We start from the raw sequence: 17043 nt of genomic DNA, 5'->3' as shown, positions 1-17043 counted from the left end.
CTAAGAAAAGCTAAACAATAATTTTCTTATTGTAGCAAGTTATATTGGAATGACATTTGAATGGATTTATGATTAATAATATTTGAATTTCAGTATTTCATTATGGCAATATATTTTAAACCCAGAGTACATTTTTTTGCCTAAAGCTTTAAGCTCAAGTATAGTTTGTCATTTGTTCAGAAACTAAAAACTGTAGCAAAGCAGGGAAGTAAGTTTGACTTCTTTTGATATAACATAGGCTATGTATAAACTGCACACTACTGGTGGTAGCACATAAGGATCATGTAGCTACGTGCATTAGCGAAAAGCATGCTGCATCCACCTTTCGGGGTGTAGGTATGAGTGTCAGTGAAAGGCTGTGGCAGGGGAGAGGCAATGGGAAAAGGCTTCAGCAGCTCCCTGCTGCTGGAGCTTTGGCTCTGGCCTGAGGAGAAGCAACAGGGAGCCTTTCCCTGCTGCCTCCCCGCTATCAGAGCCTCTTCCTGATGCTGGAGCCTTTTCTTGCATCAGGGAAAGATTCCAGCAGTAGGGAGGCAGTGGGACACTATGCTACTAAAAATAGCTTTGTAGACTGGGAAGGCACTGCTTGGGCATGTAGAGAGTTGTGTTGGGTACATACTGTGTGGTTCAGGCCTGTCTGTATTTGCCTAAGCAGTGCCTCACCATCTGTAGTGGTATTTACACCCGTGCTAGGGAGGCACTTATTGTATGTACTCTACACTCCACAGTAAAAAGTGCAGTGTATATGTACCCGAAGAGACAAGCTGGTTATTCCCATCAGGAAGGCATAATGTAAAATTATTGGTTGCTTCCAAAGGGTACCATCTTACAAGTTCTGCCTCATTATATGAACAGGTAGGTATTGGGGGAATGCTGATGTGACCCAAGAACCTCTTAATGCAAACTGCCAAAGTATGTGTAGAGGGAATACAGGAATGTCATGACTCTGGTGTGTGCATTCTAGATCACTAAAGAATGTCATGTAAGGTCTCAAATGAAAACTGGTGTCACACTGGATTAATTCCATTGTGAAGTGCATGTACAGATATTGTGGAAGAAGTTGTATACGTACTAAAAATGTTCTTAAAATCTGTATCCAGGTAGTGGTCACTGGCAAAGATGAAAAACCGGATTTCTGTCAGATGAGAGATTTATCCATCTATTAGTTTATATGTAGATTGCGTGTTGTCTTATTCGCAATGGTCTTCCTATCACCAGTCTGAACTAAATGCAAATGAAGATTGTCAGAATTTCAGAACGAAGCTAACAACAAGAATATAAGAAGAGTTGGGGGGAGAGAACTTTACCTAGAGGTGCACGCTAATGGTTTGCTTGACTGTATTTGTGAGGCAGAGAAGACAGCTGGGCGCCTTTCTCTGAGGAAGTAAAAAGACAGCAATTTTTCTTCAGGAAAAAGGGGTCTCAGCCAGCCTTGGTTGAAAACACTGAGGAGAACTTTGGGTAAGATAAACTTTAGACAAGTGAATAGCTTGTTAAGCTTTAATTTTTAGGAAGTGTGTTATGATTTTGCTTTATATTGTTGTATGTAACCATTTGTTTCCAATATTCGTGCTCACTATTACTTGAATCTCTGTTCTTTGACAGCAAACTTATTCTTGTTTTCATTCTCAATATATCAGAGCGCTGTGGTTTTAAGCAAAGTGCTGGTACTGAGTTAAATTTTAAAAGCTGATGTGTACCGTTCCTTTACCAGTGGGTCTGATAATTCTGTGTTCTGGACACTGTGGCAATGCCCCAAGTATTTGGGGGTTGCTGTGTGCCTATCATTATCTGTATAGAGAGAAAGAGGCATAGAAGTTTGGAAGGCAGTGCTTGTGTTGCCAGAGGCTGTTGATTTCAGGGAACTGTTACACAGCAGGCACAGACAAGATTTACTCATGGTAAGGGCAGGTGGTGGTGAGGAACCTCACAACCCTCGGTAGCCTTGTGGAGCATTACAGCTGATTTGTTAGTTGTGGTGCAACGTTTCGTGAAGTGAACACATCACCAATAAACTGTTACCTTATTTATGCATTTTTCTGATTTTCTTAAGTTTGTGGGTGTTTTTAGTGTTACAAGAATGTTCCTTTCGGGAATATCTGGGGAGATCTGTGTTTCTTGTTTTCCAACATTTTGAGGTAGATGTTTTGGAATTTCAAGTTCTAGAAGGGTGCACAGAGCAGAAGACACCATTGTGTGGCCACAGCTTTAATCCCACCTTAAATTTTTTGAAAGTGAATACTACCTTACTGTGTCTGACTGAAACATTTATTTAGGTGTAGCCGCTGCCTACAGGATATGCTTACACAAGCAAGCAAAAACGTGTGCTGTCAAAACACAACAATGTTATATTTTGCTTTTAACATTTGTAAATTATAACTAAAATGAAAGGATTGGGGTTTCTTTGGGTTCTTTTATTACATGATTTATGACTAAATAATTTGTTAGCTTTTTTTAACAGATCCTGTGTTTTCTGTTTTGGGATATGTAGTGCAGTGTGACTTTCTGAATAGTTCTGCTTCTTGGTGAAAAGTCCTGGGTTTATTTCAGTCGGAGATGTCTAGGACAGTATAAAATCTCCTGTATACATAGCCGATGAAAAGGAATATAATTAGTATACCCGTTTCCTCAACCAAAAGTTTTTGAAACTTCTTGAAATAGTGTGTTTAAAAACTTCCCCACAAAATTCCCCTTCTTCCTCAAATGTATTTGCTATACAATAAAACAAAGTGCTGTATGTAGAAAATGTGAACATGCCAAAGATTTCAGGAGAAAACGCATTTTAGGGTGACAGAAGAAAACTTAACTTAAAAAGGCTGGTGAGTTACAGTTGTAGAACTTTGAATAGCCGAAGGAAGTTGAGTGAACAAGAAAACTGGTACAAATCAGGACATACTTGCACTTTTTGTGGATCAGATATTCAAATTAACTTGAGTATCATCAAATAATCCAGAAAGTTGATTGTTGGGTATTTCCAGCTGAATCTTTTAAGGAACTAACTGGGCTCCTTTTTATTGAGGGAAACAAATTAGTGCAGATATATGAAAGGATTTAAATGTACATTTTTGATGGACAGCTCCTCCCCACAACTAGAGTCGGCCCTGTTAGCCAGCTCATACATATTGTAAAGAAATATGCAGTCGTTTGTTTGTTTTTTACATAGTTATAAAATAGCCATGTAGATGTTTAGAGATCTATTCCAGACTCAGCCACTGATTCAGTGCGACATCCTGGCCAAGTCATATAGCTCTATGGTGCAATTTGCCCATCTGTAAAATGGGTATAATTTCCCACCTTTTGTAAAGCACTGTTGGATTCTTGGATAAAAGTGCTATGTAGGCCTAATCCTGTAATATGAAGAATGTTCTTTGACTTCAGTGGGAGTTAAGGGTGCTCGTTGCTATGCAGGGTTAAGCCAATAATAGATTCTTCAGAGATTCAAACTGTCTTCTGTTTGGTTATTCTCCTTTCTCCATTTCTGTGTTGTCCTCCTCTGTAACAAAGAAATGAAGTTTATCAAGCAACTGCAATGTACTTTGCTAATTATAGCAAAGTGAATATCTAGGGCTGCACATTCCTTGTGGTGTCTATTGCATATCATACTCCTGCTGTTTTGCCCAGTAGGGTAGAAACATGCAAATGACATGTGATCCGTTAACGGTCACTTTTCCTCAACCTTTAGCTGCATGATCCATCTCCACTGTAGGATTATAGAGGGGTGGAGGGAGAAATACCCATCTGAACCAGAGCTGAAGTTTATCAAATGAAATGTCATTTCTGAATTTCTAAGCATCCTGACTGAATTATACAGACTTCATCTGGCACTGTTAGTCTCTGCATGTGATATGAAGCTCCAGGAACACTGTTAAAGATGTGTGGCAATTTTTTGAAACTAATCAGAATAACAATTAAGTGGTAAATTTTGAAGAAAATGTTTTACAATTGAAAATACAGTCACTGGAGGAAAAAGCAAAGCCAGTTGTTTCAAATTTCCAGCTTCCAGAGGCACTTGTGTACATATTCTTGGGGATGTACACTCAGGTCTCTGCAAGTGGCACCTAAAAGTTGAGTTCTCTGAGTTCCTTGAGTGGTCGAGCAATATCCCATCACTTGGGGAACTGAAGTCAGTCAATGCTTAATTTCTGTTATTGTTCCCCCTGGCCTCTGCAGATTTATCCCATGTTGGCTTCCAGTGAGGAATCTCAGTTTATTTCTCAGACTGTTTTCTTTGGAAATTAGGGACAAGTATATATATTGCATGTGGAGATATTTAGCTTTTATCTAGAAATAAGAAAACACATCTCACAGTTATAGTATGAAAGTTTTCTTCTTATGTTGTAAGATCGCTACAGACAAAAAAGGAAGATCAGGAATGGTGGGGGTCCACTGCTCAATGGAAAACATGAGCTGGGAACGGAAAATGTTAGGAAGGCAGAGCTGCTCAATGCCTACTTTGCTTCAGTCTTCTCACAAAAATTAACAAGTGACCGGAAGTTACCATAGACATTAAAGGGGAAGAAATGTAGATTGGGATAAAGAACATGTTAGAGATCTTTTGACCAGTTTGAATGAATTCAAATCAGCATGGTTTGATGCTCTTCATCCCAGGTACTGAAGGAATTAGCTGAAGAAATCTTGGCACCACTGGCAATGATATTTGCAAATTTATGGATGATAGGAGAGGTCCTGAAAGACTGGAGCAGGGCTAACATAATGCCTATCTTTAAAAAGGAAAAAGGAGGAGCCAGAGAACTGTAGACCAGTCAGCCTGACTTCAGCCCTCGGGAAACTACCAGAGCAGTGTATAAAATATTCAGTTTGCAAATACCTGGAAGCTGAAGAGGTAATCACTAGCAGCCAGCATGGATTTACTGAGAACGAATCATGCCAAACCAACTTGATTTTCTTCCTTGACCGGGTACCTGGTTTGGTGGATAGGGGGAATGCAATGGATATAATATACCTGGACTTCAGCAAGGCTTTTGACACAGCCCCACATGACATTCTGAAAAGTGAGCTGGAGAAATGTGGACTTGGTGGAACTACCATTTAGTAAATACATAATTGGTTTAACAACCACAAACAAAGAGTGTAACTATTAATTGAACAATGTCAGATTGGAGGGAGGTCTCAAGTGGGGTTCTGTTCTAAGTCTGGTGGTGTTTAACATGTTTATTAATGGCCTGGATGTAAGAATTGGGAGCATACTGATCAAATTTGCAGATGCCACAAAGTGGGGGCAAGGGGGGGGTGGTTTGCCAACACTTTAGAGTGGGGTGAGCAAACTTTTTGGCCTGAGGGCCACCTTGGTATTGCAAAACTGTGTGAAGGGCCAGGTAGGGAAGGCTGTGCCTCCTCAAACAGCCTGCCCGCCCCCCACTTCCCGTCCCCTGACTACTGCCCTCAGAATCTCTGACCCATCCAACCCCCCCTGCTCCTTGTCCCCTGACTGCCCCCTCCTGGGACCCCTACCCCAGCTGCCCCCCGGGACCCCACCCCCTATTCAACCCCCCCCTTCTCCCTGACTGCCCCAACCCCTATCCATACCTCCGCCCCCTGACAGGCCCCCCGGGACTCCCACCCCTATCCATCCCCCTTGTTCCTCATCCCCTGACCGCCCCCTCCAAGCCTCTGCCCCATCCAACTGTCCCCTGCTCCCTGTCCCTATCTGCCCCCCGCAACCCTCTGCTCCTTATCCAACACCCCCTCCTCCCCACCATGCTGCTCAGAGTGGCAGAAACTTGCAGCCCTGCCGCCACTGCGCCGTTACTGCAGGGGGACGGGACAGCAGGGGAGGGGCTGGAGGCAAGCCTCCCCAGATGGGAGCTCGGGCTGAGCAGGATGGTCCCGCGGGTCATAGTTTATCCTCTAAAGCAGAGGTGGGCAGAGCTAAAATTCAGAGGGATCTTAATAAATTGGAGAACTGGGCTATAGACGACAGAATGAAATTCAACAAAGACAAATGTAAGGTGCTACAGTTAGGGAAGAAAAACCAAATGCACAAATACAGAATGGGGGATAACGCACTTGGCAGCAGCACTGTTGTAAAGGATCAAGGAGCGGTGGTGGAGCACAACCTCAACATGAGTCAGCAAGGTGATGCTGTTACAAAAAAAGCAAATGCAATTTTAGGTTGCATTAACAGAGGCCTCGTATGCAAGTCATGGGAGATGATAGTACTGCTCTACGTGGCGGTGGTTAAGCCTCAGCTGGAGTACTGTGTCCAATTTTGGTAACTGTATAGAAAGAATATAGAGAAACTGGAAAGGATCAAGAGGTGAGCAACAAAGATGATCAAAGGGATGGAATGCCAACCATATGAGCAAAGGCTGAAGGAACTGGGTATGTTTAGTTTGGAAAAGAGGATATTAAGGGGGGATCATGATAGCGGTCTTCAAATACTTGAAAGGCTGCAATAAAACATATGGAGAAAAGTTGTTCTCTGCTACCACAGAGGGCAGGACAAGAGCCAATGGGTTCAAACTACAGAACAGCAGATTTAGACTAAAACTCAGGAAAAATTTCCTAACTCTAAGAACAGTAGGAAAATGGAACAGAATGCCTTGGGAAGTTGTGGAAGCTTGTTCACTCAAGGTTTTCAGAAGGAGGCAGTGGGATAGCCATCTGTTTGGATGATTCAGATGCATGAAACCGTGCATCTTGGCAGGTGGTTAGACTAGATGACCCTTGCAGTCCCTTCTAACCCTCTAATTCTATGATCCCCTCAGTGAGGATATTCTAGTTGTTCATCTGCAGAGGCCATAGTAAGTTCAGCTTTGAGCATCTGAATGACACCGAAGAACTCCTCTGTTTATCTGAGTTTCGACATCCAAAGCAGGGTCATGATAGCTGATAAAAGGTGCTTTGGATAATCAAGGTTGAAATATGTTTGCTTTGGAAAGAGTCACATCAGTAGTGTGTAGCAAAAATTTCCGATTTGAAGATGCATGTACCTTCAGAACTTGCCAGCTAATACTGGCAGCTACTTCATGGCTACCACCGGGAGTACAGCTAGGATGATGGGGCTGAGCTTTGGGGGTGCCCAGGACAGGCTGCCTTCCTGACGGTGGGGCTGTGCTGCTCCATGCATATTTATGGAAGAGGAGGATGGAGAAGGACAAGGACAGCAATAAGATCATGCAGTGATTCATTTTAAGTATGTGCATGGTGTGTGTTTTAGTGGTTTATTTAAGGATGGGTTTAATATTGAAGAAGGATATTAAAGATATGAGACTGAATCTTCAGGGATAATTCCCTTAGTCTTGCGTGCTAAGATTTTTTGGGATATCCTTTAGCAGTTTTCAGTTTGAGGCCTATTCTGACTGCAGATACTAGGAACTAGGATCCAGAACTTGAAATGTTTTGTCTTTTGTGAGGTATTTTTTATACAATTTTAAATTTTACATACAAATTGGGGTATATATGGTGGTAGTGTGATAGAAATACCTGTCATTCTGTTGTGCGAGACATCTTTGACCCTAGGCTCTGCCGAGTGGTGCACTTTAAAAGTGATACTTTGGTCTCTCTTAATGTGTAAGTGGTTGAAAGTGGTGGTGTAGAGAAAATGTGATGCTAATGATGATTTTCAGCACCCTCTGCTCCCTGATGTACTAGTATCACTGACAAGGATTTCTGAGCTGATACCATGTCTTTTTCTGAGGAAAAGTGCCCCAGTGGCTACCTGCTTGTCAAGATAAAGAAAAAGTTGAAGGGGTGGAGGAAGAGACGTAAAATGGCCACAAATGGTATGTGAGAACTCATATCAGAGAAGGGGATGTAGAAGAGATACTTTACTCTTTAATTTTTAAAAAAAAATGTGTTGGGGTTTGTTTTTAGTGTTCATGTTATAGTAGCGTCTAAATTGGGGGTTCTCAAACTTCATAGCACTGTGACCCCCTTCTGACAACAAAAATTACTACGCGACCCCAAGATGGGGGACTGAAGCCTGAGCCTGCCCGAGCCCCACTGCTCTGAGCAGGGGGGCCAAAGACTGAACCCCACCACCCTGGGCAGAGGGGCCCAAAGCCCAAGGGCTTTGTCCTTGGGCAGGAGGCCTGTAACCTGAGCCCCGCTGCCCAGGGCTGAAGCCAAAGCCTGAGCCCTGGGTGGCCCCAGCCTATCTAATGCCAGCCCTGGCAATACCATTAAAATGGTCCTGACCCACAGTTTGAGAACTGCTGGTCTAAGGTATGCTAGATTCTGCTCAGACATAAGAAGACAAGTCTCTCCCTTAAACTGCTGATAATTGGAAGAGAGCAATGTGTGTGGGGGGGGGGAGGGGGAAGAGACAAAATACAACTTAAAATTTGAGTGAAGATAGGAACATATCTTGTTGTTTCCATGGGTTTTTGTTGCTTGTTTTCGCTATACTTCAGGGGCGGAGGGTGGGGAAAGCAAGAACTGGGCAGTGGTGCAGAGTTGGGTTTTCAGTAGTGATTTGAGTGATGTAAAGGTGGAGACTGGACCATTTCAGAAGGCTGCTCCAAGTATAAGGGGCAACAGTCAGAGGCATAAATATGTGTGGTCAGAGATGTAAAGCACTATTCAGCTGCTTCTGAGTGGCTCTGTCAGTTAGTTGACTCTTTAAAATGAATTTACAAATACTTTTACCAGATCTGAACTTGACATTTTGCAAGGCTCTGTGCATGACGCTCAGTGTGCAGGATCCTCAGGCAGACATCTGTAACTTGTACACAAGGATGGCAAGGTGGAGAAAAGGGGAGTTCAGCAGTTGCTAGGGACCAACATGCTTGGGGCCAGGAGGGCTTGAGTTCACTTCTATTTTCAAGGTGGAAGAGTGTCATGATAGGTCAGCATGTGGGGAAAGGTGCCTTCCTAAGTTATGTTTTTCAGTGCTTTTTGAATTGAACCATAGTTGCAGTACTGAATAATGTATCTGAATAATCACCAGAGTTCTTATCATTTTCAAACTGCAATGATATTTGGATTATTTGGAGAACTCTCTTGGGATTTTATCTGGGGTGCAAAAAAGATTGTTTTCTTAAAAAAAGGAGAGGGGAGATAAATGGGGAGGTAATCCTTAAGTGGAATTCTGGAAATGAATTTAAGGGAAATATTCAGGTTTGCTGCTCTATGAACAAATGTGTGAATGTAATTGTACACTTATTGAAGTCAATCATATTACTGATGGAATGGCTGGGACAGTATCAGGGTGACTGTTACTCTGGGAATAACTCATCATGACTCTTCATCTGATCTTTGTTCCAGATAATTATTAGGTAGTACTTGCTTTAATGGTTTTGTTTGTTTGTTTGTTTAATTAAATTAACATTTTCTTTTTCTTCCTCTTGTGCTCATAAAGATCCACATCCAGAGAACAGAAGGGTGTGACCACATGACCTGTTCACAATGTAACACTAATTTCTGTTACCGCTGTGGGGAGAGATACCGCCAGCTCCGTTTCTTTGGAGATCACACGTCAAACCTCAGTATATTTGGATGCAAATATCGCTACCTCCCTGAGAGACCGCATTTAAGGAGATTAGTGCGAGGCTCTGTCTGTGGTGAGTGGATGATGTGCCTTGCAGAGAACTGCATTATGAAGTGATGAGTGGTAAAAGTATTAACTAATTAACAATTGGTCCAAAATGCATCATAGGCTTCTTTATAAAGAAGTTGGGTTGTTTCAAGATGCTTCATTAAAAATATAAACAAATTTAGCATTTGGAATTTTTAATCAATGGGTTATGGGTGAATAAGCTCTTTTTTTACTTTTACTTTTCTAATTGACTTCTCTTGTATTGAAACTTTTTCATAATCGGAGTGTTACTGTAGCAAGCAAATTGAAAAAACTTTGCATCCTAACATAAAACTGTTTTCATGGGGAGCTGAAGCATATACTTCCAGAAAGATAAACTTATAGTTGTCCTGTGCGTACATTTTCTAAGTATTCTTTTGTTGTGACTTAGGGCATTTAAATGAATCCTTTGTTCCATGTTATATCCTGAGAAACCAGGGTGCTGTGGTAAACATCATTTTATGAAATACTCAGATTTAAACACTGAAATCCTATATTTCTCTTTTGCGTTCGGTCCCATATTATTTTTGTGTACTGTGTGCGCACACACACACCTGTTTTGATTAGTGGGAGAATCAGCACTTTCTTGATGATGCAATGATAACCACATTGGTGGTCTTATATAGTAAGCAAGGGCACTGTCCCCGTGATAAGTATCAGAGGAATAGCCGTATTAGTCTGGATCTGCAAAAAGCAGCAAAGAGTCCTGTGGCACCTTTTAGACCAGGGGTCAGCAACCTTTCAGAAGTGAGGTGCCAAGACTTCATTTATTCACTCTAATTTAAGGTTTCATGTGCCAGTAATACATTTTAATGTTTTTAGAAGATCTTTCTATAAGTCTATAATATATAACTAAACTATTGTTATATGTAAAGTAAATAAGGTTTTTAAAATGTTTAAGATCTTCATTTAAAATTAAATTAAAATGAAGAGCTCCCCAGACCGGTGGCCAGGACCTGGGCAGTGTGAGTGCCACTGAAAATCAGCTTGTGTGCTGCCTTTGGCACACGTGCCGTAGGTTGCCTACCCCTGTGATAGACTAACAGATGTATTGGAGCATAAGCTTTTGTGGGTGAATACCAACTTCGTCAGATGCATGACATCCCAATGATGTTACCCTTCTGTTTGTCTCACTACCAGACTTAGTCCTCTGAAGCACTAATACAAAACAATGCTCATCTACAGCTGACTGAGAATTTTCTGTCAGTGTTCTTCCATTGAAAAAAACAGTTTCTGCAGAAAAATTTTGATATTTTTTTTTCCAAATTTGTATCGTCTATTTTTGATCTGCTATCTAAATGGAATATTTTGAGTTGGGTCATCCTGAATTAAAACATTTCATTTCTTGTCAGTTTGACATTGAACTGTGCCTATTGTGGAGCCTCATGGGAGTTGTAGTTGTCCTGTCTTATTCTACAGTCCATACTAAATCACAATCTCCTCTTTGGTTGAACCACCGTGGTGCATCATGGAAGATGTTGTCTGGCCGAGAGAGGAGAATGGGGGCATGAGGAACATGAGGTTCTATGGCAGCTTGGGTGGACACAGTTCAAACAAGCAGCAGTGAAACATTTTGATTCAGGAATATCAAAATAGTTTCAATTTAAAACAGCAAAATGAAACACTTCTGGGTTTACATTTTTGTGAACTTCCCATTCTGGGTAAATTTCTGATATTACGACGTCTCATCCCAAAGGAGGAAGAAAGCAAACGTTAAAATACCAAAAATGTACCTCAGGACAAAAATTTTGGTTTTTGATCATCAATGCTATCATATTCATGGCCAGCCACCTCATTGAACTTCAACTTTCAAAACCAGTATAATACCTTTTGAGAGTCAACATGGACTAGAAGGAAGTTATGAGACTGGGTGAGAGGAATTCCTAACTTCCAATCTGAGGACTTCTGACTGCTTTCTTTATGGCCTTGGGCAAGTTATTTTAAAGTCTCTCTTTCGCCAATTCTGTAAAAAGGGAACAATGTTACTTTATCTTGTAGGTTTGTTGGGTGGAGTAAATTATTTACTTAGTGTTTCTGCATCAGTTTGAGGATGCTGTTGTAAATGCTATTTTTTTTTTCTTATTCTAGTTTGTTACTCATAGTTTAACTAGCATGTGATGCTGGTGAATTGTTAACTCCCATTCAAAATATATTTTATAGAGTTACATTTTATTTGGGGAAAACTGTTGTCCTCCCTTCTTTTTTCAGCTTGCTTCTGATCCCCTTTGCTTAGCTCATCATCCTTCCTTTTGCCCTTTTTCTCCCCTCACCCTACCCTGCCACACATTTATTTTCCCTTTGCTCTATCCTCTTCTTCCTTCCTGTCCCCTTCTCTCTGCAACCATATTAGGGTCTTCTGATAGCTGTTGTGCTCTTTGCTTTTGCCATAAGAGTGGCCATATTGGGTCAGGCCAGTGGTCCATCTAACCCTAGTATCCTGTCTTTTGACAGAGGCCAGTGCCAGATGCTTCAGAGGGAATGAACAGAACAGGGCAATTTTGAGTGATCGTGTTCTCCAGTCCCAGCTTCTGGCAATGGGCAGTTTATGGCCACCTAGAGCATGGGATTGTCCCTTACCATTTTGGATAATAGTCTTTGATGGACCTATTTTCCATTAACTTATCTAATTCTTTTTAGAAACCAGGTATAATTTTGGCCTTCACAATATCCCATGGCATTGAGTTCCATAGGTTAGCTCTGCATTGTATGAAGAAGTGCTTCCTTTTGTTTGTTTTAAATCAGTTGCCTATTAATTTCTTTGGGTGACCCCTTCTTCTTGTGTTATGTGAAGGGGTAAATAACACTTCCACCTCTATTACATCCCTTTTTAGTTCTCTTTTTCCTAAGATGAACAGTCAGTCTGTTCAATCTTTCCTCCTCTAGAGCCTGTTCCATACCACGTAATCATCTTTGTTGCCCTCCTCGGCACCTTTTCCAATTCTAATATATATATATATATATATAATTTTTTTTTTGAGATGAGGCCAGCAGAACTGCACTCAGTATTCAAGGTGTAGGCATGGATTTAGATAGCATGGTTTTATATAGTGGCATTATGATATCTTTTATCACTTTCCTAATGATTCCTAACATTCTGTGATCTTTTTTGACTGCCTCTGCACAATGAGCAGAAGTTTTCAGGGAACTATCCACAATCCAAGATCTCTCTCCAGAGTGGTAACAGCTAATTTTAGACTCATCATTTTGCATTTATAGTTGGGATTACGTTTTCTGTTGTGCATTACTTTATACTTACCTTGAATACTGCGTACAGATGTGGTCTCCTCGTCTCAAAAAAGATATACTAGCATTAGAAAAGGTTCAGAGAGGGCAATTAAAATGATTAGGGGTTTGGAACGGGTCCCATATGAGGAGAGATTAAAGAGGCTAGGACTTTTCAGCTTAGAAAAGAGGAGACAAAGGGGGGTTATGATAGAGGTATATAAAATCAAGAGTGGTGTGGAGAAAGTGAATAAGGAAAAGTTATTTACTTGTTCACATAATATAAGAACTAGGGGCCATCAAATGAAATTGATGGCCAGCAGGTTTAAAACAAATAAAAGGACATTCTTCTTCAAACAGGGCATAGTCAACCTGTGGAGGAGGTTGCGAACGCTAGGACTATAACCGGGTTTAAAAGAGAACTAGATAAATTCATGGAGGATAACTCCATTAATGGGTATTAGCCAGGATGGGTAAGGAATGGTGTCCCTAGCCTCTGTTTGTCAGAGGGTGGAGATGGATGGCAGGAGAAGATCACTTGATAATTACCTGTTAGGTTCACTCCCTCTGGGACACCGACATTGGTCACTGTCGGTAGACAGGATACTGGGCTGGATGGACTTTTGGTCTGACCCAGTATGGCCATTCTTATGTTCTTATACTGACCAGCATTGAATTTCATCAGCCATTTTGTAGCCTAGCCACCCAATTTAGGGAGATCTCTTTGTAACTCTTCTCTGTCATCTTTGGGCTTAACTATCTTGAGTAATTTTGTGGTGTTTGCAAATGTTGCCACCTCACTGTTCATCCCTTTTCCCAGATCATGTATGAATTTGTTGAATAGCACAGGTCCCAGTACAGATCCTTTGGAGATTCTGCTGTTTACTTCTATCCATTGTGAAAACTGACCATTTATTCTTACCCTTTGTTTCCTATCTTTTAGCTGGTTACTGATCCACAAGAACACCTTTCCTCTTATCCCATGACTGCTTAGTTTACTTAAGAGCTTTTGGTGAGGGACCTTGTGAAAAGTTGTCTGAAAGTTCAAGTAGAGTTTATCAGCAGGATAATCCTTATCCACATGCTTGTTGACTCTCAAAGAATTCTAATAGATTGGTGAGGCATGATTTCTCTTTACAGAAGCCATCTTGATTCTTCCCCAATATATCATGTTCATCTATGTGTCTGATAATTTTGTTCTTTACTATAGTTTCAACCAAATGCCTGGTACTGAAGTTAGGCTTACTGACCTGTAATTGCCAGGATCACCTCTGAAGCCTTTTTAAAAAATCATCATTACCTTAACTACGCTTCAGTCATCTGGTAGACATTCATTTAATGGAGTTACATACCACAGTTAGAGGTTCTGCAATTTCATATTTGGGTTTCTTTAGAACTCTTGGATGAATACCATTTGGTCTTGGTGACTTATTACTGTTTAATTTATCAATTTGTTCCAAAACCTCTTCTGGTGACATCTCAATCTGGGACAATTCCTCACCTAAAAAGAATGGCTCAGGTGTGGGAATCTCCCTAACATCCTTTGCAGTTAAGACCACTGCATAGAATTCATTTAGCTACTCGGCAACAACCTGGTCTCCTTTAAATGTTTCTTTAGCACCTTGATCGTCTAGTGACCCACACTGACTGTTTGGTAAGCGTCTGATGTACTTAAAAAAAAAAATGCTGCTAGTTTTTATGTCCTTAACTAGTTACTTTTCAAATTTGTTCTTGTTCTATCTCGTTATACTTGACTTACTAGAGTTTCTATACTCCTTTCTATTTTCCTCAATAGGATTTGACTTCCAATTTTTAGAGGATGCCTTTTTACCTCCAACTGGTTCTTTTACTCTGCTGTTCAGCTATGGTGGCATTTTTTGGTCCTCTTACTGGTTTTTTGTGGTGTATATATTTAGTTTAAGCCTCTATTATGGTGTTTTTAAATAGTCTTCATGTACTTTGCAGGCATTTCACCCTTGTGACTGTTCCTTTTAATTTCCATTTAATTAGCTTTCTTATTTTTGTGTAGTTCCCCTTTTTGAAGTTAAATGCTACTGTGGTGGATTTCTTTGGTATTTTAACCCCCCTAGAAGGTTGTTAAATTTAATTTACCATATGGCTACTATTACCAAGTGGTTCAGCTATACTTACCTCTTGGACCAGATCCTGTTGCTCCGCTTTGCACTGAATCAAGAGTTGCCCATATACTTTTGAAGATATACTCTGTGGTAGCATCACCAACTGTAGCAGCAGCTCTCCAGTCCATTCATTCATTACACTCAAAAAAGCATCTTTAACACCCAGCAAGACATGAGGGGTTAACTAATGCAGTCCTTTGGTCTAAAAGTAAGCTATTCATAGGAACCTGTCTAAGAACATGCAGTCATGAAAAATCTAGACTTTAGGTTCCAAATGTGTAGGTATATACTGTGTGTGCTAAAATACAGTAAAGCAATTGTAATACAAAACAGAAGTAACTTTTCTGACAAATGCCCTGTTCTAATTAACATTTTGTTGAGGGCATATTTAGAAATGTGGGCTCACAAAAATGTGTGCACAAACTTTGCGAGTATGACTGCTCACACATTTCTGGAAACCTGGCCTTTTTGCCTAATTTTCATCTGTTTAAAAACTGATGACAGTGTGTGATGGGTTCCCAGGGGTGAAACCTGGAACTGGGGTACCGCTGAGCCCTCTGTCTCACCAACCCTCTCACACTGTTATGCTCCAGATCCTGCACATAACAGACATCCACAGGAAACATCCATTTCCGCTCCCACCTTCCTTCCCCATCCCTCTTCAGGGACCTTTCTCATGAGGTGCTCCTTGCCCAGGAGGTACAATCCCTCCTTGCCTTAGGGGCAGTGGAGGAAGTGCCTCAGGAGCTCTTGGACAAGGGTTTCTACTCCCGTTATTTCCTTGTCCCCAAGGCAAAGGGTGGCCTAAGACCCATTCTGGACCTCAGGGAGCTCAACAGGCACATCGTCAACCTGAAGTTCCACATAGTCTCCTTAGCCACTGTTATCCCCTCACTGGATCCAGGAAACTGATATGTCACCCTCGATATGAAAGACGTGTACTTTCACATCTCTATTACTCCGCCTCACAGACGTGTCATCCGTTTCGTGGTGAACAAGATGCACTATCAGTTCACAGCCCTTCCGTTCGGTTTGTGCACAGCCCCTCGCATCTTTACCAAGTTCATGGCGGTTGTGGCAGCTTTTCTTTGCTGATACCACATGCACATCTTTCTGTACCTCGACGACTGGCTTATACGGGGCTGCTCTCACCAACAAGTCCGATCTCAAGTATAACTGGTCATGGACATGTTCAGTCACTTGGGCATCATGCTGAACGCCAGAAAATCTGTCCTCTCCCCTACTCAAACAATAGAGTTCATCAGGGCAGTCCGGGATGCAACCTAAGCAAGGGCTTTCCTCCCGGAGGGCTGGCTCCTGGCTATAGCAAGCATAATTACCAGCCTCTGGAAGTTTCCCACCACCACAGCGAGGCAGTGTCTCAGGTTGCTGGGTCACATGGCGTCCTGTACCTATGTGTGCATCACGCCAGGCTAAGACTCAGACCTCTACAGATATGGTTGGCATCAGCTCATCGACCAGGCTGCAGCAGTCTTTGTATTGTATTGTTATGTATCTGCCAGAAACAACATTTCTATTGTTACAGCAAAAAAAAAAAACCACCAAAAATACTATTTTTTTTATTTTGGGAAATACTGTTTAAATACTGATGTGGAGGTAACAAATACATACAGCCCCAGTAATCCTTGGATCAGAGTTAAATTTGTTGTTTTATGATGACAATACATTTCTCCCTGTTTGGGCTGTATAAGATTTGATGTCCTTAACTCTTCATTTCTTTGTTTGTAAGTGCTCTTGTGACTGGATTTTCTTGATAAGTCGATAGGAGTAGTAGAATGCAAAACCTCAGCCTATGTTTACTTACTGAATTTTACTGTAGGATTTCTCTCTGGGGCAACCTCTGTTTTAGCTCACTACTTCCCTGTGACACTCTGACCTCCTAAATATGGATGGAGCTAATTGGAGCTATTTGCCAGTATAATTCAGTAGTAATTATCTTGAATTTTAATGTGAGGTTTTAGCACCTGAACCTAGGATGACTCAACCAGAGAATTCTGCATTGATATACATGTTCCTAACATCTTCCATGCTGTTGCAGAAGGGAAACAGGCTTTTTTTGTGTTGCTCTAGTACAAGATGTGGAAACAAAAAATGTATGGGTAGCAAAATACCATGGAATTCCAA

The 17043-nt window shown here is 41.2% G+C and overlaps 1 protein-coding gene across 1 annotated transcript in view; it reads left to right on the top strand.

Moving 5' to 3' along the window:
• RNF217 (ring finger protein 217) overlaps positions 1–17043 on the top strand; it is an 80662-nt gene that overhangs the window by 43536 nt on the left and 20083 nt on the right. Inside the window, exon 4 of the mRNA XM_050949756.1 lies at positions 9323–9524. Within this exon, the coding sequence (XP_050805713.1) occupies positions 9323–9524 (202 nt within the window). The remainder of the gene's footprint in view (positions 1–9322; positions 9525–17043) is intronic.

The sequence above is a fragment of the Gopherus flavomarginatus genome, chromosome 4, assembly GCF_025201925.1.
Source record: "Gopherus flavomarginatus isolate rGopFla2 chromosome 4, rGopFla2.mat.asm, whole genome shotgun sequence".
Lineage (NCBI taxonomy): Eukaryota > Metazoa > Chordata > Testudines > Testudinidae > Gopherus > Gopherus flavomarginatus.
The sequence above is the reverse complement of the archived record's forward strand: the minus strand, read 5'-3'. Positions and strand labels throughout refer to the sequence as shown.